At 40.9% G+C, this 26,436-nt stretch overlaps 1 protein-coding gene and 1 pseudogene across 5 annotated transcripts in view; one reads left to right on the top strand and one right to left on the bottom strand.

The window, feature by feature from the left end:
* The window catches only part of PTPN2 (protein tyrosine phosphatase non-receptor type 2), a 76,765-nt gene extending 56,566 nt beyond the window's left edge, over positions 1-20,199 (top strand). For 2 of the 5 annotated variants that reach the window (XM_033439486.2, XM_049698406.1), the window contains exons 6-11: positions 3,171-3,380; positions 4,566-4,718; positions 9,677-9,858; positions 13,277-13,378; positions 14,165-14,249; positions 17,379-20,199. In XM_033439486.2, the coding sequence (XP_033295377.1) occupies positions 3,171-3,380; positions 4,566-4,718; positions 9,677-9,858; positions 13,277-13,378; positions 14,165-14,249; positions 17,379-17,480 (834 nt within the window). In that variant the 3' untranslated portion in view covers positions 17,481-20,199. The remainder of the gene's footprint in view (positions 1-3,170; positions 3,381-4,565; positions 4,719-9,676; positions 9,859-13,276; positions 13,379-14,164; positions 14,250-17,378) is intronic. The other 3 variants (XM_033439487.2, XM_004275973.4, XM_033439488.2) reach the window with 3 other exon arrangements.
* Positions 12,223-12,849, bottom strand: LOC101279730 (prefoldin subunit 4-like; annotated as a pseudogene).
* Positions 20,200-26,436: the final 6,237 nt, after the last annotated feature.

Raw genomic sequence — 26,436 nt, 5'->3', positions numbered from 1 at the left:
CTCTAGACAGCGCACACTTAAATTACCCCCAGGCTCTCAGCTCTTGTACCTACTCAGCTCATAGTTTAGCTTCCTGGCCTCCATGGACCATGAGCTTGTCATCTGATTCAAAGACGTTACATTTAAAATTCTTCAAATAAATGTAAATGAGATTTTGCCCTAAGAAGAATGGTGAACTGCTGACATCTTTGTGCAGAGGGTGGTGTCCATGATGTAGTGCCTTATGGAGAAAACTGGGCAGGTGTGTGCAGACCGGCTGGAGTGGGGTGTGAGGGGTGGCAGTGAGAAGGGACGGAGCTGACTGGTTGTCACAGCAGGACTGAGGGGCTTGGTGACCGAGCAGGAGGGAAGGGTGAGTCTGCTGTTTGAAACTAGGAGTTTGTCAGAAACTGTAGAATCTAAATGTAGAGACTGTTCGGAATAAAGATGAATTTTGTTTTAGCTCTGTATGCTTTGGAACCCTTTCCCCCCATTCTCGTTTTTTTTCCAGCATGAAAAAGAGGGAAAAGGTATCCAATCCTTCATATAAACTTTTTTTTTTCTTGCGGTACGCGGGCCTCTCCCGCTGTGGAGCACAGACTCCGGACGCGCAGGCTCAGCGGCCATGGCTCATGGGCCTAGCCGCTCCGCGGCACGTGGGATCTTCCCGGACCGGGGCATGAACCCGTGTCCCCTGCATCAGCAGATGAACTCTCAACCACTGCGCCACCAGGGAAGCCCCATATAAACTTCTTTTTATACCAGAGTAGTAAACATATGGATCTTATTACTTCTGTGGCCCTTTGGGAATTATGTGATTTTTGTGAGCTAAGTTTTTTGAATCTTGTTTCAGTAGGAGTGAATTAATACAAAATTAACCTCTAAGAAGTTATTTAGTCTGGTCCTACACGGAAGAAAAAGATGGATTTTCAAAAATCTATTCATGAGAAAGACTGTATTATACAGTGGTGAGCATTTCTGGAAACTGGCTTTGAGCATCCCAGACAGTGTGACCTGAATTTGAAAGAAATAAAGAGGCCACTAGTCTTGAGCCAAAACCATATAAGCAAAGAAAAAGCAAGTAGTTGCCCAGGATTGTGGGGTAACTGTAGGTTTTGGGCCAGGAGGTGATGCATAGTTGAACCTACACTGTATAGGCCACACCCTAGGGAACACTTCCCTGGGAGCAGGGCCCTGGCACCACCCCTCCTAGGCCTGGGACCTCCAGCAGGTCCACCTGGACCTGGCTGAGGCCCATGTGGACCAGGGCTGGGCCTCTGTGCATGGTCAGCACAGCGTGGTGGCTGAGGACTGCAGCAGGGCTGCTGTCGGGGGAGAGGGTTAAAGACACCCACTGGAATCTGAGGCCCCATTTAAAGGAAGATGCGGTTGAGTTAACCGTGTGCCTGGGCTGTTGGAGGAAAGGACTTAGGACCCCAGTCCTGTGTGGGTATCAGATGGCTGCCATTTACGGTTTTCTAGAAGGAAGCTACAGTTTAGCCTCCTTAATTTGGAATGTTTTAAACGCTGTTTTTACATACAGTAAGATACAATCTTTTTGATGTATAGGTCTGAGTTTTGACAGTGCATTCGTGTCACCACCTGCCCAGTCAAGATAAAGAACAGTTCTGTCACCATCCCCTAGATACACACACGCATGCATGCGCATGCGCACGTTCCTCATGCTGCCTGTGTACAGTCAGCCCGGCCCCACTCTCAGCTCCTGGCTACCACTGGGCTGGTTTCAATTCCTATAATTTTGTCTTTTCCATGCTGTCATGTAAATGGAATCGTACAGTATACAGCCTTTAGAGTCTGTTGCTTTCACTTAGCATAATTAATTTGGAATTTAAAAGGAAATGTTTTGAATTTTAATAATCGCAATGAGCATTTTAATTAGTAATAAGAAATCTTCTAGTGCCTTCAGTGTACTGAGAACCTATGGATCACAGTGTACTTGGAATTATGAAAGCTGGATGTCAAGAAAAATTAGTCACTAAATGCGTATAATTAAAAATTTTTTTTAACTTCTGCACTGTATTTTATCAGTGCTGTACCTCATATAACTGAGTCTGGGACTTAGGAGTCTTAATCTGTACTGAAAAAAGGGAAATATTGTTTTTTAAAAAAAGAAAGCTAAGTTTAATTTTGTAAATTTGTATTGAAAGGTAGATGCTGTAAAAGTAACCGTTAAAAAAATCAGGGTTTTTTATGCTGCTTCTGTGGCTCCTTCTTCCAAAATAGTCCTGTAATTAAAGCTGAAACATTGTGCAAAGATGTGTTAGCGGTTGCCGCTCCCTCTGTGAATGAAGAGCAGAAGGCAGAGAAGTGCTCCTGGGGGCAGAGGGCCTTTGGCAAAAGCCAAGGAACGTTTTCATAATGAGTTAGTCAGAAATAAAGGTCGTTGAGAATGTCCAGGAAGTGGTGGTGAGTGCCAGGCAGGCTTTACGAGACAGGAAACACTTAGCATGTTGGTAAATCATGTTCGCACATCAGCAAAGCCGTGTCAGCAGTTCTAGGATTGGAAATTGTTACCATGGGGAAAAGCAGCAATTAGGAGAGCAATTTCAGTTAAAAATGTAAAGATTGTTTCTTTAAATTAATTCTTGAGTTGTTCCTCTGTGCCTGGATAGCAGAATCTAAAAGATAACTCATATAATGGGGAACATTATATTTTTTAAAACTTTGAAATTCTTAAAAAAGAAACCATTAAAGAATGTAAAATTAAACTGGTAGAGATTTTAAAAAATAGAATAGAATCCACTCATCATGATGTATGAATTAAAGAAAATCCTGGCAACATGTATGGTGCAGGTCAGTGGTTGGGAACCCAAGTGCTGCTCTAATCCTGCCTCTGCCATTTTCTGATGTGTGACCTTGGGTGCATTACTTAACCCTTCGCCTCAGTTTTCTCATCTGGAAAATAGGTTTTAATAGGATTGTTGTATGGGTTGAGTTAATACATAAAAAGCCTAAAACATGCTTATAAAATAATAAGTGTTACAGAAGTGTTAGTTATTATTAATATATTCCAAATTCTCCTAAAGAAAATCTTCCCATACTTGTGTATGTGATTATCAAAAACCAAATGAAAAATCATGGTACATTACACAAAACACATCTTTCTGCAGTAGACTGTTAAAAGAAAAAACTCAGAACTAACATTTCCCCCCTTGATTTTCACTTTTTAGAGTGGTGAAACCAGAACAATATCTCACTTTCATTATACTACCTGGCCAGATTTCGGAGTCCCTGAATCACCAGCTTCATTTCTCAATTTCTTATTTAAAGTGCGAGAGTCTGGCTCTTTGAATCCTGAACACGGGCCTGCGGTGATCCACTGTAGTGCCGGCATCGGGCGGTCAGGCACCTTTTCTCTGGTGGACACTTGTCTTGTTCTGGTAAGTGACCTCATTTCAGTCTTCTGTACCTTTTTATTGTTTCCACTGGCAGAAGTAAGCTCGACTGTCAGGATCCCAGAACTGTGTTTTTCAAACTTGAACTTCTGCCTTCTTTTAGAAAAACCAAAAACTCTCATTCACATCTTTTCAGCTGCCTCTTGCTGTGACTGGTGGGGCTGCATCCAAGATAATTCTAGAGCTCTCGAAGGAGACTTTTCCTGGTAGCTTTTGTTACCTAAATGATGGGTCCTCTCCCCCGCCCTTCTTATTTTTCAAACATCAGTTGGTAGATAATATTGAATTCTTTCTTGCCTTAGTTTCCTTATTTACAAACTGCAGAGAGTGAGAGTATTCTCCTCCCAGGACTGTCATAAGAATTAAGTGGATGAGTGCATTTAGAACACTTTCTAAGCCCTCGGTGAGTGTGGGTTTTAATATCATTCCCTGAGGTTCCTGTTGTGCCTGAGGGCTGTGTTCTTTCTCCACCAGCCTTCCCAGCCCCAGCCTGGGTACCGGCCTGTGCCTTTCCTCCCTTTAGGTTGATGGGAGGGTATCTTAGCACGTCTACTGTGTTACCACTCTGCCTAATATCCTATACTTCAGTCAAAAGCGGCTTGTTATGTTAACTTTGACGTGTTTAAGAACTCTAAGCATCTGTTCTGTTAATGGTAAATACTAAAACTGGATCGTGTGTTTCCCTGTTCCCTGCCAAATTTAACTTCAACAGCTGTTCTCTTTTCTGGTTGGGGTGGGGGTGTGTGGATCCAGCCCCAGCTGGTGCAGTGGCCCCACAGTGTCCTTGTGGGTCTGGCCGTTTCTGCCTTTCTGCTCCAGCACCCTCAAGTGGCTGCCACACACAGACGTGAAGGCGCCGAACGAAAAGATTTACTCCTGCCAAGACGTTCTTAAAAAAGAAAGGCACTAATCTCGATGTATTTATCCTTACATTAAGCCAGAATGGGCCATAAATCCTCCCTTCGACCAACCACTAGCCAGAGTGAATGAGATTCCTGTTGGTTGGAGCCAGCTGTGAGTTAGCTGAAGGGCCAGGAGTCCTCCCTCTGCTGCCTGGATGGGGCAGACGGGCAACCTGTCCTAACTTGCTCTTAGCGGTTTTCCTGTACTGCTTCTCTTTCCTGGACTCCTAACAACAAAAGGCTTGAACAATGTTTACCTTTCTTGCAGATGGAAAAAGGAGACAATATTAATATTAAACAACTGTTACTGAATATGAGAAAATACCGAATGGGGCTGATTCAGACACCAGATCAACTCAGATTTTCATACATGACTATAATAGAAGGAGCAAAGTTTATAAAGGGAGATTCAAGTATACAGGTAAACTGTGTATCAAATACGATTTGCATCACATAGCTGCACTCTGTTTATGCATGTGTCTTCTCCCTTCCTTCCAAAAAAGCATGTTTACATTAATGTGGTGAATCCAGCTGGCCCCTAAGGTTGTAAAATGTATGCCCCCCTCCTCCTGTGTACCTCAGCCTCATGTTAAATCCTGCCTGTTACTCAGAAGCCCGAGTGGGGACACAATTTCATTAAAGAAAGTAAGGTTCCTTGTAAAGGAGGGTTTAAGCATTTCATCATTAAAATAACCAGAATATTTAGCTACTTTTGCCCCATTAAAAACCTGATCTGGAGTTATACAAGAACACTTAGTTTATATCATAGGTATTTCATCTTTTATAACAATGAGCAAGCAACTTGAGTACTTGCAGCAAACGTAATGAAATTTCAGGAGAATGTTATTTTTCTCTGGTTGGTGGCTGTATTCTCATGAAGGTATTTTTATTCCACATTTGTAAAAGCTAAGTTAAAAGACTGATTATCAGAAATCTGTGTTTATGTACTAACGTAACATGTGAAATAGAAACAGAAGTAACAACAGACACCCGTTTCTTGTCTGAACTGATCATATGGAATTGGACATAAGCAGGTGGAATTCTTTATTTTTCTCTTACATGAACCATTTGCTTCCTCTTCAGCTTCTGTGATTACTAGCCAAAGCAGGAATATTCTGAATAAGCTCTCCTTTATAACTGAGATCACACCATCTGTCAAGATGGAATGAGATATAAGTAGTTAAGTGTTGTATGGATTACACAGACATTTAAATATTCTTAAGAAATTTTATTTATCAGCTGACTTTTTTGTTCTGATCATTGGTGTTATTTTAACTATTCAAGACAATCTATTGTATTTATCAATAAAAATTTTAAGTTTTATTTAAAAGGTTCCCCCCCAAATCTTTAGCATTATAGAATAATTTTTTTAATTAATTAGATTATTTATTTATTTATTTTTGGCTGCGTTGGGTCTTCGTTGCTGCGCCTGGGCTTTCTCTAGTTGCGGCAAGCCGGGGCTACTCTTCTTTGGGCTTTTCATTGCGGTGGCTTCTCTGTTGCAGAGCACGGGCTCTAGGCGCACGGGCTTCAGTAGTTGTGGCACGTAGGTTCAGTAGTTGTGGCTCACGGGCTTAGTTGCTCCGTGGCATGTGGGATCTTCCCAGACCAGGGCTTGAACCCGTGTCCCCTGCATTGGCAGGTGGATTTTTAACCACTGCGCCACCAAGGAAGCCCTCTAAAGAATAATTTTTAATGAAGAGAAACGTCAGTCTGTGAAGTGCTTGGTATGTGAAGATTAAGCCCATGAAGCACGAGACCCTCTTCCGACGTTACCTCAGATGTTCAGGATTAGGAACAGGTCTCTCTTTAATCTCGGCTTGTGTCTGCCAGTTTACATGCAGAGGTTTTCCCCACACACTTCTGTTGCTTCCTTGCTAATTTCCTGGCTGTTCTTACAGACTAACTCTATGGAATGTGTGCTGTCCTTTGGATACTATCCCTTGCTCCACCTTAATGTTTTTTCAAGTTTTGTTCCTTTAGTTTTAGAATATATATGTGCTTCCTGTGCAGATCGTTTTCCCCACAGAGGTGAGTTTTATGGACGGGCTTTTGTGTGGTCCCTATTGTTGTGACAGTGCAGTTTGTGGCTCGGAAGAACTTTTTCTCCCCCAGTTTATCTGGTGCGGTGTGGCCATCAGATCTCTGACTCAGCACCTTTATCCCTCATTCAGACAGACCCAGGCGTCCTCTGCCTCCGTCCAGATGGGATGTTGGAAATGTCTGTATTTTTCAAGTGCTCAGGATCAGAAAGCCTGTTACCCTTTCGGAGGGCTCAGTTTCCACAGAAATGATCTTAGCAAGGCTCTAATAATTTATATGGTGCTGTGAAATTTTTAAAATTTTAGATAATTGATTAGTACATATTGAGTATAAAAGAATTCAGAGAATGTGAAAGTATATCATTTACAAAGTAGAAGTCCTCGCTAACTCACCCCCCAAATATGTAACCATTGAGGCCTGTGTGTATTCTTCCAGGACTGCGTATTTATGCATATGGGCTTGTTTATTTTATGTAGATATTTTCTCCTTCTGGAACCCTGCTGTCTAATGCTGGAGCCACGTGTTCTGTTGAGTGTTGAGATGTAGCCAGTCTGAATCAAGTTCTGCTTAAAGTATAAGATGTACAAATATAGGGAGAAAAAGTATAAAATATCTCAATAATTTAAAAAATGTTGATTATATGTTCAAATAACAATATTTTTAAATGTTGAATTAAATAAAACATCTTGTCAAAATTCATCTTTTTTTAAAACGTGGCTGTTAGACATTTTTAAAGTTATATATGTGGCTCGCATTACATTTCATTGGACAGTGCTATACTAGAACCTTAGCTTAGACCAGAAGTCTCAGAGAAATAAATTTCCCTGAAATCTTAAATCATAAAACTTTATTGTTACAAAGATCTAGAGTTACTTTGTTAATGTGGATACCCCAAACTGCATGACTCTGTCCCATGTCCCAAAAAGTGTCTCATAGGACATACAAGGATGTGATAGGCAGTTTATGGACCTGTCTTTCTCTCCATACATCTGCCTCCTCCCCTTTGCCTCTGATTTTGGGGGAAAATTAATATTTGTAAGAAGAAAGAAGGAAGCTTTTCGAGTGTGAGTTGATGGCAGTGGGGTGAGGGATGCCATCTTTCCAGAAGCACCCATGCTGTGTAAGCTTCATCTCTGGTTCTTTTTCCTAAAGGGGGCCTCTGTCTTCACCTTCAGTCTTAATCTAGATTTACGGGATACAAGTGGTGTTTTCATTATTGGCTACAGTTTCATGTTAGTTTTCCTGTGAAGATTTCTGGCATATGTGGATTTAAAATGATTTAGAACCTGCCAGGACAAAGAAGAGCTGTTAATATTCACATCTAAAGTGACTGTTGGGCTTCCCTGGTGGCGCAGTGGTTGAGAGTCCGCCTGCCGATGATACAGGGGACACGGGTTCGTGCCCCGGTCCGGGAAGATCCCACATGCTGCGGAGTGGCTGGGCCCATGAGCCATGGCCGCTGAGCCTGCACGTCTGGAGCCTGTGCTCCGCAACAGGAGAGGCACAACAGTGAGAGGCCTGCGTACCACAAAAAAAAAATAAAAAATAAAGTGACTGTTATCTGAAACCAGTAACTGTGTTTGTGATGATAATCACATATAATACACAACTAATAAAGTTATAAGTAAATATATACTTTTAACAAATTACAGTGGGTTTCGAGTTTAAATACATCACCTTACAGCTCCTTCGAGGGGCTTTCTTCAGTGAGAAATGGGGGTGGGGTTGCGGATGGTGTGGGGGCATTGGTCTGTGAGTGCGGTTCAGCTGAGTGTGCAGTCGGGGGAGGTGAGCAGCCCCGTCTGCTCCAAATGGGAGCCGGGGGCAGTGCTGGGTCCCCGGCCTCGCAGTCGGCAGCACCGGCAGCACCGCCGAGGCAGGTGAGCCTGGAGCCTGCTTGCCGGGTGTGTCACAGGGGAGGCAAAGTTGAGTGAGTTTGCTGCCCAGAGACCTGGCAAAATGACATTGCCTTTTGTTTTTTCTTTTTAAAATTCACTAGCATTAAATCTCTCTTTCTCCCCCACCCTCCTGCTGACTCTTCTTGTTGACAGATTCTGGATTTGTTGCATATTCTGGGAAGTGGTCCAGTAAGACTTGGTTTTAGGCATCATCTTGTTTATTGACATTGTTGAGTTTTGTCCAAGTATAAGGCCAAGTTGCTGTAACTAGATCTCAATGAAGAATTGACCAGCATGCATTCTGGAGACAGTTAACATTTTTGTCGGATACTTAAACTATCTGGTGTCTGACACTGATGATTATTTCCGAGATACAGAGCCTTGTGAGGGGTTCAAATTCCGACTCTGCTACTCGTTAGCTTGTCATCTCATTAGTCACAACAAGTCCCAAGGCAGGTGACAGTCCTGTTTCATTGGAGGAAGATAGGCTGTCTCTTCATCTTGGTCTGAATCCTGCCTGATCTGAAGTCCAGGCGTGCTGAGGAGTCTTCCCAACCCAGTGTCCAGCCAACTGCCTGGGCTGCTGGTGTACCTGGTGGGGACAGTCAACTTGAAGGCCTCTGGCACTGCAGGAACCTGCTGGGAGGTCTCACCATTGATTCTCTGCTAAACTGGACAGTGGCAATGAGCAGGGCACACTGGGTCACGTTCAAGGGCCATCTTGGTCACTTTTCCAGAGGCACATGCCTCTGGGTTAGGAGACGGCACAGTCTGACTTTGGCGAAGATCTTCTTACTAAGACCAATATTTTGGTGAGGTCAAAGTCACTACATTTTATTAAGATTATTGTATTCAACTACATACTGATGTGCATCAATATTAAATGCTTTATTATTGGGACTTCCCTGGTGGCGCAGTGGTTCAGAATCCTCCTGCTAATGCAGGGGACACGGGTTCAAGCCCTGGTCCGGGAGGATCCCACATGCCGCAGAGCAGCTAAGCCCGTGTGCCACAACTACTGAGCCTGTGCTCTAGAGCCCACGAGTCACAACTTCTGAGCCCACGTGCCACAACTACTGAAACCCGTGTGCCTAGAGCCTGTGCTCCACAACAAGAGAAACCACTGCGTTGAGAAGCCCATGCACCACAACGAAGAGTAGCCCCCACTCACCGCAACTAGAGAAAGCCCACGTGCAGCAATGAAGACCCAACGCAACTAAGATAGATAGATTTATTAAAAATGCTTTATTATTATTAAATATTCAACTTAAAATAGACGTAGCTAGAAGTGGTATGACAAAACACGTTTTTCTTTTTCATTCATATGTTAGCATCACAGGGTTTTCTTAAGTTAAATATAGAATTTCAGTTTCATAAATTTTATTTAAGAAAAGTCAAAACTTTAGTGTTTGCATTTGTTTCTCATTTCCCTACTTAGAAACGGTGGAAAGAACTTTCTAAGGAAGATGTATGTCCTGTTTTTGATCATTCACCAACCAAAATAATGACTGAAAAATGCAACGGAAACAGGATAGGCCTAGAAGAAGAAAAACTGACAAGTGACAGGTATACAGGACTGTCCTCTAAAATGCAAGATACTCTGGAGGAAAACAGCGAGAGGTAAGGTTACTGCAATAACAATGCTTGAAAAGAGAGACTTCTAATAAGTTCTGTGGATGGGAATTAATATATAGACCCTTAGTGTATTGAATTAATGTAACTATTTATTTATTACTTAAGGGCATTTAAGTAGTATGTAATGACATCATTGATCTCAAAGAAGCTAATACTTAAAGACGGAAACCTGTTGGAAAATGGTTTAACACAACACTTATTGAGTGTAAGAGTTAGTATAATTAGATGCTAAAATGTGTAGTATGATGCAGAAAACAGAGTATGAATACCTGCCATTTGTACAGTTATATAGTGTTCACGCTACTGTTACAATGTAATTGATAATATGCCTTTAATACCATTATGAAATAATTAAGTGAATATTTCAACTTAATTCTGTTATTGGAAGAAAAAAATATTTTTCAAAAAAAATCACATAAAATGCCCTATACTTTTTGAGTTTTGAATCCATATGAATGTGTAAACTCTTCAAGTTTTTAAATTTGAAAAATTACGTTTCTCAGGCTCCAAATATCTCACACATTACGAAGCTGGTGTCCTGAGGTGTGAGTCTCTCAGAAAAGTGAATGAGCTCTTTTACTCCCTCTCTTCAATATCTCTGAAAGACTTTTTTTCTTTTCTTTTTGTCAGATATGCTTTTTCTTGTGGAAAATTTTATGCTGTAGTCATATTTGTTACAGTGGGATCTTGGGATGTGCTGTGAAAATCGTTAAGGTCTCCTATACATTATAGCTTCAGTTCTGTATTTCCCCAATATAAAAATTGCCTGAAATTTTATAAAAGGTAGCGTATTACAGTACATAGTAAGTTGCTATATATCATATTGAAGAGTTTATTATGACTTAGCAGTGCTACTCCTTGTGTGTGGCTTCAGTGGTTTAGACTACAAGTTAAAGCATAAAGTTGTTTCTTCTTCTACGTTAGATTTACTAGTTTTAAGTCAGGAAATAATACTGGGAGCTCTGTATCCTTTTATATATTTTATATATGTTTTGCCTGATCTTGACTACAGTGTAATTTGTTTTATTGGAAGGTACACACATACTTGTTATAGTGAATTTTCAGTCTAGAGAGTGAATTCTGAGTAATAATTTTTGCAAGTCATTGTAGGAAGTATTCAGGTAGAGTTCACACAGCCAGAGATACCTGTGTGTGTGATAAGTTAAAGTGAAAAAGACATTAGGAAGACTGCAAAGCATATGGATATGAGCAAAATATAGTCCCCAGGTTGCTAATACGCTTAAGGGACAAAACGAGAACCCAGACGAGCAACATAAATTATTTACTATAAATGAAATGCCGTAGGATGAGAATAGAAGGGCTCTAGAGGGTGAGAGAACCAGAGAGAAGAGGTTTCTTAGTTTAGAAGGAAACAAACTTGGAGAACAGCAAAAAAGAAAAACATTTGGGCAAGAACGAGGTTGTACATGGCGGGAGAACACGTGCTCTTGTCTCTTGGGTGTGTAACTAGGAGTGGGATTGCTGGGCCACACGTGGCCACTCCGTGTTGAGCATTTTTTGGCCAGTTTTCCAAGCGGCTGCATCACTTCACCTTCCCACTAGCGATGTCTGAAGGTGCCAATATTCCCACGTAATTTAACGTTGATAAAATAATCTGATATGTAGTCCATATTCAGAGTTCTCTAATTATAAAAAAAAAATCCACCTTAAAGCTTTACAGAAAATAACTGTACTGAGATATAATTTATATACCATAGAGTTCACAAAATTTAGAGCGTACAGTTTACTGGATTGAGTATATGTACAGAGTTTTGTGGCCATCGCCATAATGTAATTTTGGAACATTTTTATGATCCCAGTCTATAACTATTTAAAAAAATAATTCAAGATCTGATCCAGGATCATGCATTGTATTTGGTTGATGTGGTTCTTTAGTCTCCTTTAACCTGGGACTGTCCACCACCTTTAGTTTTCCCCCGTTGCTGGACATTGCAGCTTATAGATGAGTTGCCTTTTAGGATGCCTCACAATCTGGATTGCTCTGATTGTTTTTCACTATTAGATATAGGTTAAACATTTGGGCCAGGAAAAAAGCTGCCTCTTAATGTAGTAAATGCTGAAAAGGCATTCAAGATTTTTAATCAAGCCATACCATCAGAGCTGTGCTTCAGAATAATTACTGGGGTGTATTTACTCTGAAGGCATGGAAACTGGTTAGGCTTTTGCTGTAATATAAGCAGTAAGTGAAAAGAGGAGATGGATTTTGTGAGATTTTTTTTTTTATTAACTGATTTTAATAACATGACATAAAACCCCTACACTTTATATAATTGTTATGCAAAATACATAGATGAATACGGTCTTCTTTTAAAAACATAAATAAGCAAGATGTGAAAATAGGCAAGTTTCCATTAAATAAGTGAAAAAAATTTTAAAGTTTTGCTTTCCATATCATTTGGTGTTATAAAATGTTTAGCTTTCATCAGCTTCAGGGTTTGTGTTGCTCCCCAATTTTTCATATAACTGAACTCTCAAATCTGCTAGCACCCACTGAATTGATTCCACTCTGGATGGTAAGGCGTCAGTTTCTTCTTGCAAGTTTTTCTTTGCTTCTTCTAGCATTTCTCATGTTTCTTCTTGAGAATGGCTAATGAAAACATCACCAGTCTGATGAGGTGTCATTAAGCGGTCCTCGTCTGCAAGCATGATGTCCTAACAAGCATCTTCTAAGTTTGGGAGTTGTTTCTTTTTTACTTCTGTTTCTTCCTTCAGCTCTGTGATTCTGCTTGTATTCCATGCAAATCTGTATGTCTTTTGTTGATTTGCAAAAGTAACATTGACATCTTCTGCTGCTGTCTTCTTCATGGTGGCCGCCATCTTAGGCTTGTGAGATTTTTTTCAAGGGAAAAAAATAGTAGTTTTCATGTTGCCTTCAGCCATTCTTTGTGTTGTTCCGGGACCATGGTCCCAGAGTCAAAGAGCTTCCTTTGGAACAAAAATTCTGTATTGAATAGGAAAATGGGAGCTAGAAAAGGGATGGGCAGACAGCAGTAGGCACTCGCACAGCAGAATATTCAAGGAAATGTTGAGTATAGGGGCCTTTGTGAAAAATCAAATATGAGCTCCAAAGGGGATCAGATGCCTGGGGACCCTCTGTCTTCCCTCTCCTGCTGGCTGGCTAGCAAAGAAAGAAAAAATACTGATACCATGCTTCTTTTCAGGTCCTACTAAAAATATTCATTTACATAAAAGTGTACGAGCAATTGTCATTGAATTACCTGAGTGCATCTCTGGACCATTTAGAGTATTGAAGCTTTTCCCCTTTTTGTTCCAGAGTCTGAATGAGTTGAGAAGTGGGGTGGAGTGGGCGGGGGGCGGGGGGGCTGTGCTCTGCCTGCGTGGTTGAGCCCAGCCCTGCTGATGTGCTCTTGTTTGTTGACAGTGCTCTGCGGAAGCGCCTTCGGGAGGACAGGAAAGCCAGCACAGCTCAGAAGGTGCAGCAGATGAAGCAGAGGCTGAACGAGACCGAACGAAAAAGGAAAAGGTGGTTATATTGGCAACCTATTCTCACTAAGATGGGGTTTGTGTCCGTCATTTTGGTTGGCGCTTTTGTTGGCTGGACACTGTTTTTTCAACAAAATGCCCTATAAATAATTTTGCCCCGCAAGCTTCAGCACTGGTAGCTGACAGTGTTACGTGAATCACAGGGGTTCATCTGTTAGCAAACTCCTCAGACACCAGACGGTGCAGTTGACTAGACACCCACAGAGAATTGGGGTGTGCAGTCACCTCAGCACCCCCAAGGCGCTGCCCACACTGTACCCGCTCCCTAAAATAAAGACTTGAATGCTTCTTAAGAACTGGTACATTTTCAACTGTATTCATACATGTTAAGTGTTTCACCTGACCAGACTGAGAAGTCCTTTATCATGAGGATTCGTTTTTGGAGGCTGTCTGGATTTTAACCTGCACTTGATATAAGCAATAAATATTGTGGTTTTATGGACATTATTACTGGAAAGAAAATGACCTTTAAGTAATGTGTGTAATGTATAAATGTACTTGTTCACATGGGCATCAACATTTTATATTCTTAACCATTGCAGGGTAAATATATTTTATAAGTACCTATTTAATCTTACTTTTGTAGTTAAATGTACTTTTTAAAAGCTCAATTTGAAAAAAAATCTGTTACCACAAAAAAATAATAAAGTGTATGTTGATTCAATTGTACTGGATACATTTTCCTAAAGAAAAGTTTGATATGAGCAGGTAGAACTCTGAATAAGCAATTTTTACTATATATTTGCATTTCTTTTATGTTTTACAGTTTTCCCAATTTTAAAAAGAAAAAGAAACAAAAATTTTCTCTAAAAATATCTTTGAAGGAAAATTCTCCTTACTGGCGTAGTCAGGTAACAGTTGGTCAAGACTTTGTAAAGAAACTGGTTTCTGTAAAGCCCATTATTAATACTGTTTATTTTTCAGGAAAATTTCAATGTAATTACCCTAATTTATAATTGGGGTAAACCATAATTTAGGAAATAAAAATAACAAGCAGCATTTTATCATCCATGATTTCAGTTTATTAGACTGAAGTTTTGCAGTAAAAACTTTTTTAAGTTCTTCTATTTCAATAAATAGTATAATGATGTTCAAACCTACACTGTCCCTTTAACTTCTTAATGGGTATTTTTAGAGCATATTGTTTAATGGATCTAACTGCTCATTTGAGTGCTAGCTTTCTTCAGATTGTAACATTCCTTTCAGTGTTTAACTTGTTTTACTTAAACTTTAAATAGTTGTTATAAATTTATCTGCTGAAATAATGAAATCACATTATTTCAGTGGTTTTCAAACTTTGCTTGTTGGATTTCTAAGGGGTCACCAGGAGGTGGTAGGAAGGACCCCAAGCTGCCAACCTTTACTTCCAGCAGATAAAGTAGGCTGTCTCTGCTTTATCCACTTTACATACTAGGTACTATTGCTGCACGAGGTTTAATTATTTTCAGCGGGCAGTGATCATTTAAACAACAGTTTGAAAACCTTCGGTATAGATAGACTTTTTAATTGGTTCGAATAGCCTTCTCAAGTGGGTTGAGTTATGCTGAGAGTATGAGAGCAGGACACAGGTGGTGCTGTGTGTAGAGGACAGTTTGTGTCACATGTGCCCACGCCCTGCTCAGCACCACTGTGTCCTGTAACCTTTATATGGAAGGAGGTAAGAAGGATGTTGCTGTGTCTGCCTGCATCACCCCTGTGTTCAGGCACCATGACCCTTACATTTTAGGTCGTTATTGGTTTAAAATCTTTCTTTCCAATTTGCTGTGGTTTATCTTTGCTAAAATACAGTATATTACTCTGCAAGTCAAATACAGGTAGACCTATTCAGTTCCAACCGTGGGTCGCCTTGCTTTCAATAAAAGGCAAAGACTTTATGGGAAACACAAGCTGATAATGATACCCTTGTCCCCGGGCAGGGTGGACGTGCTTCGTGGGGCTCAGTGCTTCAGCTTTGCTCTTTGCTTCCCGTCCTTCTGGAGATGTTTGCCATAATGTATTTTATTATTTTTTTTTTTTTTGCCATAATATATTTTTAAAATCACATCCGGTGATTTTTAAGTGTCCGGTGTAGCAGACACTTGTTGATAAACTTCTGCTGCTGCAAACGTTAGTCATCTTTCCTCTTCCAAGCACATCCCTGAGGAGAGCATGTTAATTTTTACCAGGGATTGTGTTTTTGGTGGGTGCCCTATACTAATTACTGAAAATGCGTGGCCACGTGCCTGACCTTTATTAAAGAAGGCATCTAGTCAGAGGGGCAGGCCAGGCGGGGTCCTGCCCTCAGGGAACAGCAGAGGAGTCGGCAACCACGGTGGGTGTGCATCTTCCCAGAACTTGTGTCTGTAGGTCTTCGTGATGTTTTCTAATTAGAACAGATGCTGAAAATCAGTTGTACGGTTTGACTTCGATGAGGTGCTGGTATTTTCTTAATAAAAAAGCCAGAAGCTTTATTATTTTTAAGAAAGACTATCTGGATTAATACCTAGTTCATTTGTGTTTGTATGTGCTCCTGCCGATAAACGGACAGCACCCCTGATTCAGCACCGTCTTTTCTGGCTGTACCAATGGGCTCCGTACTCATTTCCACGTGCAGCCAAGCATTTTATGCCATCCTACTACTGATTTTTATCTATGCTTGCATGTGTAGAATATCTACAAATACAGTTCTCCATATTTAGTTTATCCATATGTAGCATAAAAATGTTGTAAAAGTGCATAGAGAACTTTGGTAATGTACAGACCACTTCCATGTTTAGATGTTTTATATATTTGCTCAGTCCTTATCCTCTTCTATATTTTTGGTCCATTTCATTATGTATTAGTATTTCTACCAAGGAATGAAAAAAAAAAGAGAAAGGAAGTTAAAAAGTTGATTTTTTTTTTAAAATAACAGGTGCATCAGAGGAAGGAATTGTGACCTTAAGTTAATTTTATGTACACTTGTGTGTGTCCCCTTTGTTTCAAATAAACTAGAATTGATGGTTTGAATAAAAAAAATACATCCTGGTTTAAAAAGTAGTTTCTGGCGTGGAGCAGTCCTCCAGCTTCGTATCAATTCCGTCTTTGCTTTCAGCGTCCTTGACACTGATGGTTGTTCCCACTTAGAGGTCATTTCCGTGGTGCCGGGCATTGTGCTGGGGCTTCCCACGTGTTCTCCTGGTGACCTCACAACAAGCCCATGCAGCAGGTGGTGGTGTTGCTGAGCCAGAGTCAGCCTGAGACTTGACCTTTCTACCTTCTCTCTTGTTGACTCTCATGTAGAGTGTATTTTAGAATTAAATTTCTCAAAGAAAGATTTAACTTCTGAAAGTCGTTCCCCTCTTAGAAAAATATCTCTGACTAGATTCTGTGTGAACAGACACAGGCTAGAACCTGATTATGTTAGAAATATTTTATTGACCGTTGTATACTCTCTTTTAGTGAGTACATTTCCAGAGTGACTGCCTGGTTATTGTACACATTTTAAAATCTAGTCTGCCTTGATTTTTACTTTCAGACACGAGTCTTACAGAGACTTTTAAAATGCAGTATATTGTAAGCCTAATGCCATTATGTCTATCATCCGTTTCTCCCAGGCAAGATTCTAAGAATCACACCTTCCGTCAGCACTGACTTATTTCTGGTTCCAGCAGGTCCCTGTGGGTTTGTTAGTGGGGTAGAAAGCGTGGACAAGGGCGGGGTGGCTGAGGTTAGGACTCCCATGTCCATCCCCTGCTGGAGCTGAGTGCCTGGCAGGGATGGCGTGTTCTGGGCTCCCATTTCTACATCACAGCTATTCAAGTCTCTCTTACTTCAGGAAACCCTTGTTTGGCGTTGACTTATCTAGATGGTAGTCATCTTATAAATAAAGTTTTGAAAAACAGAAATTCAGTATTTTTTCACATAATAAAATTAAGTTCTTTTGACTTAAAATACAGGTCTTGGTCGTCCCCTGGATGATTTATTCTGGAGTTGACCTGTGTCTTTCATCTTTTCCCTAGTTCATTGGTTTGGATTTGATTCCATCTTTCCTTGTATCTGTCTTCAAAGCACTGTTTCTGGGACAGCAGCACCCACAGCCCCTACAACAGCAGATAAGTTAGAAATGCCAGGTGTCCTCTTGTTCTGCTGAATGTGGATGAGTGATGTCATGTTGCAGAGTACTGCCCCGGCTAAGCAGTGACTCAGCCCGAGGGGCTTTTAGTTGGGTCGAGTGATTGTCTTTATCAGTAACAACCTGACAACGAGAATTCTCAAACGCCATGACCGTCTCTGTGCAGTCCAGTGGCAGAATGAAAAATCCAATCATTGGTACTCTTTCTGTTTGGGTTTTATAATTTAGAGTGGAATACGGGAATTTTAGGATTTAGGGAGGATATTACTTGCAGAGTCTACTTTAATACTATTGTCTGGTTTTCCATCACATGGTATATTGGGGGAGCTATAAGGAGAATGGAATGGGAATTTTTTTCTTTATGGAGACCATTTTTTAAAGAAAAGCATCAATTCTTTATTGTTGCTCTAATTTGGCATAGATTTTTTAGACATATGATGATGTTGATATTTCAAATTACTACTATAAAAAACCTGAAGTTATTTTGAGTTTGGTGAATTCGGGATTTTCCCACTGGGTAAATTGATGTTGTCTGTAAGGCAGTGAGTGCCTTGCTCACCGCAGAGAAGTGTGTGGGACTCTTTTCAGTAAAGCAAGGATGAGTGTCCGGTGGCAGGAACTACTTCGGTGTGGAGCCAGCCCCTGTCAAGACCTTTTAGTTGTTCTAAGGGGTAGTTCATCCTTGCTGAGTGTGTCTTTAACACACTGCTGGGGAGGCAACACCTGCCGGTTCTGCCAGTCAGTAGATACACCTCTCCAAGGTGCATCCTGTTACCCAATTTTCAGACGAGAAAACTGAGTCAAAGAATAAGTAACTTGCCCAAGGTTGTACATCTAGATCATGACAGAGCTGAGATTTGAACTCCAGTCTGTAGAATCCCAGTAACTCCAGGCCTCGCGCTTTCCCATTATGTCACACGCAACCTGTTTTTATGGAATATTTAAATGGAAAAGCATTAGACAGCTACTGTTACCCATTAAAATCCAAAATAACCCTCTTTTTATTTTTTAAGTGAAACAAATCAAAGTTTTCCCCTCCAAAAAATTTTGTGGAACAGTTTGAACTACCACTGAGCCAGAGTAATACTGGAACATCAGAGCACTCTCTAAACCAAACCATTATTTCATTCACTCTGACTGGATCAGTTCCTTGGTTTTAACAAGGGGACTTCTGAAGGTGTGGGAAACACATGCATATTTTGCAGCACTCAGGGTCAGTCAGAAGCTCCTTTCCTCACATCAGCCACTTTGGTTCAGGCTTCTCAGGTCCCTGCAAGAAGCACCTGTGGCAGTTTCTGTGACCACAGGCACCTAACAAGAATGCTTCCTTGGTGTCTGGACATTTCTCTGTCAGTGCTGGAAATGAGACACCAAGGAGCCAGGAGTCAGGAAGAAGCCAACTCGTAGTATTGGGGGTTTTGACTAAATGTTTTGGATAAATGTGTGGGTGTGGTTTATATCTCCTATTTATACACGTGGAGGCACAATAATGACAAGTATTTAGATCTGGGGGTTTTTTTTTTGTCAGAGCAAGGGAAGTTGAGGGGAAATACCAGTTACCACCTCAGAAGTTCAACTATTTGCAAATATTGTGAAATAACATTAAAAACTCACCTGCCCTTAAATTAGTTGTTATTTCATCTCTCTATCACTTGTTTAAACTCTCATTTATCTTTACTTTTTGGCATTAAAGTACAATAAATCTATCAATTATTTTATGTCTGTGTTTTCTTTTAATACTTAAATCATGTCACTTCAGTTCTGTATTTCTGTGATCATTAGTATTACCCTTCAGGACAAAAAGCATGCTGCTAACAGTCCGTGAGTTAAGGATATAAGCCAACTTTATGTTCATACATTACATTCATAATATTTTTAGCAGTATGATACAGTGGAGGTCCAAATTGGATTAGACTTTTGCATTGAATTCCAAAGTATTGGTAAGTCTAGCACATACCATAAAATCTTGCTAAACTGTTGTGGGTACTTTTTTTTTTTAACTGTCTGTCTGTCAGTATAGCTCACATGGAGGTCATTTCTTGAGTAATACAGGATGACCTAAAAAAATTCATAGTTGTTAATTCTTGTAAAAGAGTGAGAGTTACGGTGCTTTAACATGAGTCTACCTCACACCACCAATTCTGTTTGAAAATCAAGCACATAAGCAGTTTTACCAAGGTAACAGCAAAGCACTCAGTGTGATTGAGTGTGATGTGTTGGAATGTTTTTTGGTTGCCTTTTTAGTTCATTGTTAGTCCTTTTATGTTTGTGTGTATCTGTGTATGTCTGTGTGTTTGGTAAATATGAATTGAATAGATGACTTCTTATTTTATATTTTAGGCCAAGATTGACAGACACCTAAATATTCATGACTTGAGAATATTCTGCAGCTATAAATTTTGAACCATTGATGTGCAAAGCAAGACCTGGAGCCCACTCCGGAAACTAAGTGAGGCTTGATAAGCCTGTAGATTGCCTCACATTTGTCTGTTTACAAAGTAAACCTTACATCCAGGGAATGAAGAGCACCACCAGCAGAAGACTTTGCAGAGCCCTTTCATTTGATGCATTGTTAAGTTTTTTAATGCGTGTGTGAAATGTAGAGAGATGTAAAAGAAATAAATTAGGAAAGACTACTTTGTATTGTACTGCCATTCCTACTGTATTTTTATACTTTTTGGCAGCATTAAATATTTTTCTTAAATAGACTGTGTTGGTTTGTGTGCATTATCTTAGGACAGCTCTGCTTCAAATAATGAATGTTTTCCTAAGGGTTTGCTCTCAAGTTTTTATAACTAGCAACTGACATTTAAATTGAAATTGATTCAAAACATTGGCCCCTTGGTTTTTTAAGATGTTTATTTAGTTACCCTATCAATATAGGTTAGGTGAATGCAACAAAAGAAAAGTTATAATATCCCTTTTGTTACCTGGAAAAATATTAATATGGATAATGGTATTAAATCAATTTTAGATAAGGACAGCAATTCAGTGCGGTTTTTTTTTTTTTTTTAGTGGTACACGGGCCTCTCACTGTTGTGGCCTCACCCGTTGCGGAGCACAGGCTCCGGACGCGCAGGCTCAGCGGCCAGCTCCGCGGCATGTGGGATCTTCCCAGACCAGGGCATGAACCCGTGTCCCCTGCATCGGCAGGCGGACTCTCAACCACTGCGCAACCAGGGAAGCCCCCTCAGTGCAGTTTTTAAATCACAGTGTTACTCTGTCCTTGGAGGTTGTGCTTTCCCCAAACACCGCCTGTTGTAAAGAGACCAAAGGTTCCTTCCTGCGGCGGCATTTGGCCTCTTGACTGTCTAATTTCCCGACCATGTGCTTGGTTTGGGCTCTGAATCCACTCAGTCCTCAGTCCTGGTGATACTCATCCAGAGACACTCACGTCTACGTCATGTAGCATCACCGTAATGTGTGACAACTCACTGTTGTTTTTGTTTTGACAACTGTGAAAGTTTTGTAACACCGTTCATTGAATAATCTATATCATCTTTAACAAATTTAATGACTCCCCTTTTCCTTTTTGCCTTGTTGTCCATGGGGTTTTAGTCTATTTTAGGAGTAAGCAAACGTTATTAATCCCTATTAAATCTTTCCTAAAGCATGCATGGAAAGTTTGTTGTACCACAAAGTACAGCAAGATAATCCTCCAGTGTGTCGACAAAGCTTCTTGAAAGCGTTCTCTGCACTCAGTTACCTCTATTTCCTGACTTCCCGATACTGTCCCCGAAGATTATGGCTTTCTCTTGCATCACTCCAAAAATGGCCCGTAAAGGTTGTCTTAGCTCATGCTGTACCAAATGCAGTTGACACTCTTCAATTCTTCCCTCGAATGACTTCTCGACAGCAGAATGAACTCCTTTGAAGCTTCTCCGTAGACTCAAGTAAGACTTCTCTCTGGGTTTTCTCAGTCCTGCCTGACTCCTCCTCTTCCTCTTTTCTTTTTTTTTAATTTTAATTTTATTTTTTATTGTGGCAAGAATACCACACGAGACCTACCCTCTTAACTTTTTAAGTATACGACACGTTTATGGTACTGTTGACTGTAGCTACAGTGCTGTCCAGCAGACATTAGACTGTTCTCATCTTAACCGAAACTTTATGCCTGTTGATTAGTATCTACCCACTCCCCCTCCCACCAGCCCCTGGCAACCACCATTCCAGTCTTTGACTCTACGAATTAGACTCTTTTAGATACTTTTATGTAGAGGAATATCCAGTGTTTGGCTTTCTGTGACTGACTAGCTTGTTTCACTTAGCGTAACGTTCTCAAGGCTCATGCGTGTTTTTTAAGGCTGAGCAGTATTCCATTGTCTGTATATACTACACTTTTTAATCCATTCCTCTGTCAATGGACCTTTAGGTTGTTTCCACATATTGACTATTGTGAATAGTGCTGTAGTGAACCTGGGAGTGCTAATATGTCTTTAAGATCCTGACTTCAGTTCTTTTGGATAGATACCCAGAAGTTGGATTGCTGGATCATGTGGTGGTTGTATTTTTAATTTCTTGAGGAACTTCCATACTGTTTTCCACAGCAGCTGTACCATTTTGCACTGCCACCAACAGTACATGAGGGCTCCAATTTCACCTTATCCTCCCCATCACTTGTTGTCTTTTGTTTTTTTTGGTAATAGCATCCTTACTGTTATAAGGTGATATCTCATTGTGGTATTCATTTGCATTTCCCTGATGATTAGTGGTGTTGAACATTTTTTCATATACCTGTTGGCCATCTGTATGTACTCTTTGGAGAAGTATCTATTTAAGTAAGTCCTTTACTCTTTAACTGGGTTAGTTTTTTTGCTGTTGAGTTGTAGGAGTTCCTTATATATTTGGAGACTAATATCAGATACATGGCTTACACATATTTTCTCCCATTCAGTAGGTTGCCTTTTCACTCTGTTTCTCTCCTGCCTGACTCGTATATTGGAATTCCCAAGGTCTCGTCTTTGGGCCTTTGATTTCAGCATTGGAGGATCTCATCTTTGCCCAAGTCTTTATCTAAAACCTCTGTGCTGACTACATGCAACTTCTTCGACTCCAGGCCAGACATCACCGCTGAGTTGTAGCCATACATCTAGATCCATGAATGGTCATTGCATTAATTCCTTCAGCTCCAAACCTGAGTGTGGTCTCTCTCATCCCCATCTCATCTTCCTCCCGTGTTTACCTGGTTATTCGGTAGCATGTGCCAGAAACCTGAAGTTCATTCTCAGTTCCTCCACTTAGGCTCCACATCCAGTCAGCTCACCAAATCTCTCCCACTGCCTCGCTTTAGCTTACACCTTCATTGCATGTGGGGGGGATGGCAGCAGGCTTTCCTGCCATTCCACTCTGCCTCACAAGTGATTTAAAGTAAAGATCTGGTTTTACCCTCCTTAAAATTCTCTGATGCCACCTTAGAAAAATTTGCCTCCATTTTAAACCCCAAAGCCCCCAGCATGCTGTTTGCACCATTTCATCTTTTTGGCTGCTGTGTGTCCATTTATATATTTCTTTTTCCCCAGTTTTATTGAGAAATAATTGACATACATCACTGTATAAGTTGTACAACATGATGGTTTGATTTTCTGATACGGTTGACCCTTGAACCGTGCAGGTGCACTTAGGCACAGAATTTTTTCAGTAGTAAATACTACAGTCCTACATGACACGGTTGGTTGAATCCATGGATGTGGAACCGTGGATACAGAGGGCCAACTAAGTTATACAAGGATTTTCTGCTACTTGGAGGGTGGGCACCAATAAGCCCTGTGTTGTTCAAGGGTCAACCATATTGTGAAATGATTAGCACAGTAAGTATGGTTAACATCCATCATCTTACACAGATACAATAAAAAAAGGAGATTCGTCCTTGTGATGAGAACTCTTGGGATCTGCTGTCTTAACATTCCTGCGTATCATACGGCGGTGTTTGCTGCAGTCACTGTGCTGTACATCACATCACATCCCTAGGACTTACTGGAACTGGATGTCTGCACCTTTTGACAACCTTCCTCCAGTCCCTCCCCTGCCCCACTGCACCCACCCACCCACCCCGGTATCTACAAATCTAATCTCTCTTTCTCTGAGTTTGGAGTTTTGATATTTTAGATTCCACATATTTGCGAAATCACACAGTATATGTTCTTTTTCTTTGATTTATTTCACTCAGCATCATGCTCTCACTATCCATCCATATTGTTGCAAATGGCAAGATTTTGTTCATTTTTGGGGGTGAATAATATTCCATTGTATGCATAGCACATTTTCATTATCCATTTATCAATTGATAACACTTAGGTTATTTTTGTATCTTGGCTATTGTAAACATGGGGATGCAGATATCTTTTTGAATTAAGAGTTTTCATTTTCTTCAAATAAATACCCAGAAGTGGAATTGCTGGGTCATATGGTAGTTCTACTTTTAATTTTTTGAGGAACCTCTGTGCTGTTTTCCATAGTAGCTACACCAACTTACATTCCCACCAACAGTGCACAAGTGTCCCCTTTTCTCCACCTCCTTGTCAACATGTTATTTCTTGTCCTTTGGATAATAGCCATTCTGACAGGTGTGAGGTGATATCTCGTGGTTTTGATTTGCATTTCCCTAATGACTAGCAATATTGAGCATCTTTTCATGTACCTCTTGGCCATCTGTATGTCTTCTTTGGAAAAATGTCTGTACAGGTTCTTTGCCCATCTTTTTAACTGGGTTATTTGGTATTTTGCTGTTGTATAAATTCTCTATATATTTTTGGATATTAACCCCTTATCAGACATATGGTTTGCAAATATTTCCTCCCATTCAGTAGGTTGTCTTTTTACTTTGTTGATGGCTTTTTTTGCTGTGCAGAAGTTTTTTAGTTTGATGTCCCACTTGTTTATTTTTTATTTTGTTGCTTGTGCTTTAGGTGTGACGCCCTGTCTTCCTTAATGGGCACACAAGTTGCAACTGTGCCAAAACATTTGGAATTAGTGGAATATTCCTTGTTCATTCATTTGTTGGATGAATGTTTATTGAACACGTGCTAGGCGCTGTACTAGGCATTGCATATTCAGTGACGAGGGGAACGTGGTTGTGGTCTGCTGCAGTCTTGTGGGAAAGTCAAACAGCACACATGTAAATAAGCAAATACACATGCTGTTAAAACTAGTGGTAAGCACTGTGGTGGAAGTGAAAAGGTACCGGGTTAGATGTGAAGAAACGGGCTTTGGGAAAGCAGAAGCAGAGACATCGTTCAGGAGCTCTGGGTCCTCACTCTGCTGCTCTACTTGGATAAGGATGTGGCCTTACAAGAAGTTTGGCTCAAGATACGAAGAGTCCAGTGTTTGAAGGTGTTGGGTTAAAGCGCAGTGCGTAGATTGCTAGCCTGTGTTCTTTCCGAATGCTGATGTGAGCCCGTTTGGAAAGGGCAGCATCAAAGCAAGGATCAAAGTTTCCAGATCTGGTGAGACCCTACCCGGTGGTCTCTGACAGTCAGGGGCACATCACTCCGAGGTTTCTGGAGGCCAAGGGAAGCTCCTCTGAAATAAGCTGTATCTGCCACTGTCCTTTGTGATCACCTACTTTTGATAAAAGTTTATCTTAGTTGAATCAGGAATTTAATGTAACCTGTGAGTCTTTGGATTGGTCTCTTCCTGACAATTCTTAGCCCACCTGAAATGCTGCAGCTACTCTAAAATAGGATGGATGTGAAAACCCCTCCACTGGGATCAGACTTGGGACAGAGAATTGGGAAACCAAGGAGTGAGCTGACTCCTCCCGGATGGAGCCAGGACAGTGTGTGGCCTGAGACACGGGGTAGTTGAGGGACCCCTCACTCCCACATCCCAGTGCTTCTGAGGGTCTGGTGCACAGGAAGGAAGCTGAGACAACAAAATTCGGTGCGTGTTTCTCTCCTTTGCCGCCTCTAAACCGGAACTACCCAGGGATGAAGGTCCTGGGAAATGTGTTCTCGGCTTCAGAGGGGAGCGGTGGTGGTGCCATATCACAGCAGGCAGCCGAGCACAGCATGCGTGGCTGACGTCCATGATGCCACCAAGTCCAGCATGCTCGCGTTTCAGAGCAAAAGAAGTAAAGATCTCAACATAGACATGCATCAGATAATCACGGCATACACTTTAAATATCTTACTTTTTTTTTTTTTTTTTTTTTTTTTGCGGTACGCGGGCCTCTCACTGTTGTGGCCTCTCCCGTTGCGGAGCACAGGCTCTGGACGCGCAGGCTCAGCAGCCATGGCTCACGGGCCCAGCCGCTCCGCGGCATGTGGGATCTTCCTGGACCGGGGCATGAACCCGTGTCCCCTGCATCAGCAGGCAGACTCTCAACCACTGCGCCACCAGGGAAGCCCTAAATATCTTACAATTTTATTTGTCAGTTATAGCTCAGTAAAGCTACAAAAAAAAAGGTAAAGATGAAGTCAAGTTGGAAGCACCAACATGAGCTACTCTCCACCCACAGGAATGTTCAAGGTGGGCCTGATAAACTGGAGACGTTTGAACCTTTGAAAGACCAAAAGACTGGTGATGCTCAACAAGGGTAAGAAATGTATAATATTGGGAAGTTGGAAAGTTCTGGAGATGGTGGTGGTAGTGGCTGCATAACAATGTGAATGTGCTTAATGTCACAATTGTGCAGATGAAAATGGTAAATTTTATGTATTTTTAGCACAATTATGTGTGTGTGTGTGTTGTGGGAATGTTCTCCCTAATTATTCGTCTGTGAAGTGGGAATAATAGTATCTGTACTTCAGGGTTGTTGAGAGGCGTAAAGGAATCTAAAATGCTTAGCGCAGTTGCCAGCTCTTAAATATTCACTAATATCAACATTACTGTTACCTAAAGGATGTGTTGCTTATACCGCAATAAAAAATGCATTAGGCCTTCAGCCAGATGATCAAGGTCAAAGTCAGCAGAGATAAGTCGTGTTGATAGTATATACTCTTAGCACC

This window comes from Orcinus orca, chromosome 15 (genome assembly GCF_937001465.1).
Source record: "Orcinus orca chromosome 15, mOrcOrc1.1, whole genome shotgun sequence".
NCBI classification, from domain to species: Eukaryota; Metazoa; Chordata; class Mammalia; order Artiodactyla; family Delphinidae; genus Orcinus; species Orcinus orca.
Note: the sequence above shows the minus strand (reverse complement) of the source record. Positions and strands in the feature narration are given on the sequence as shown.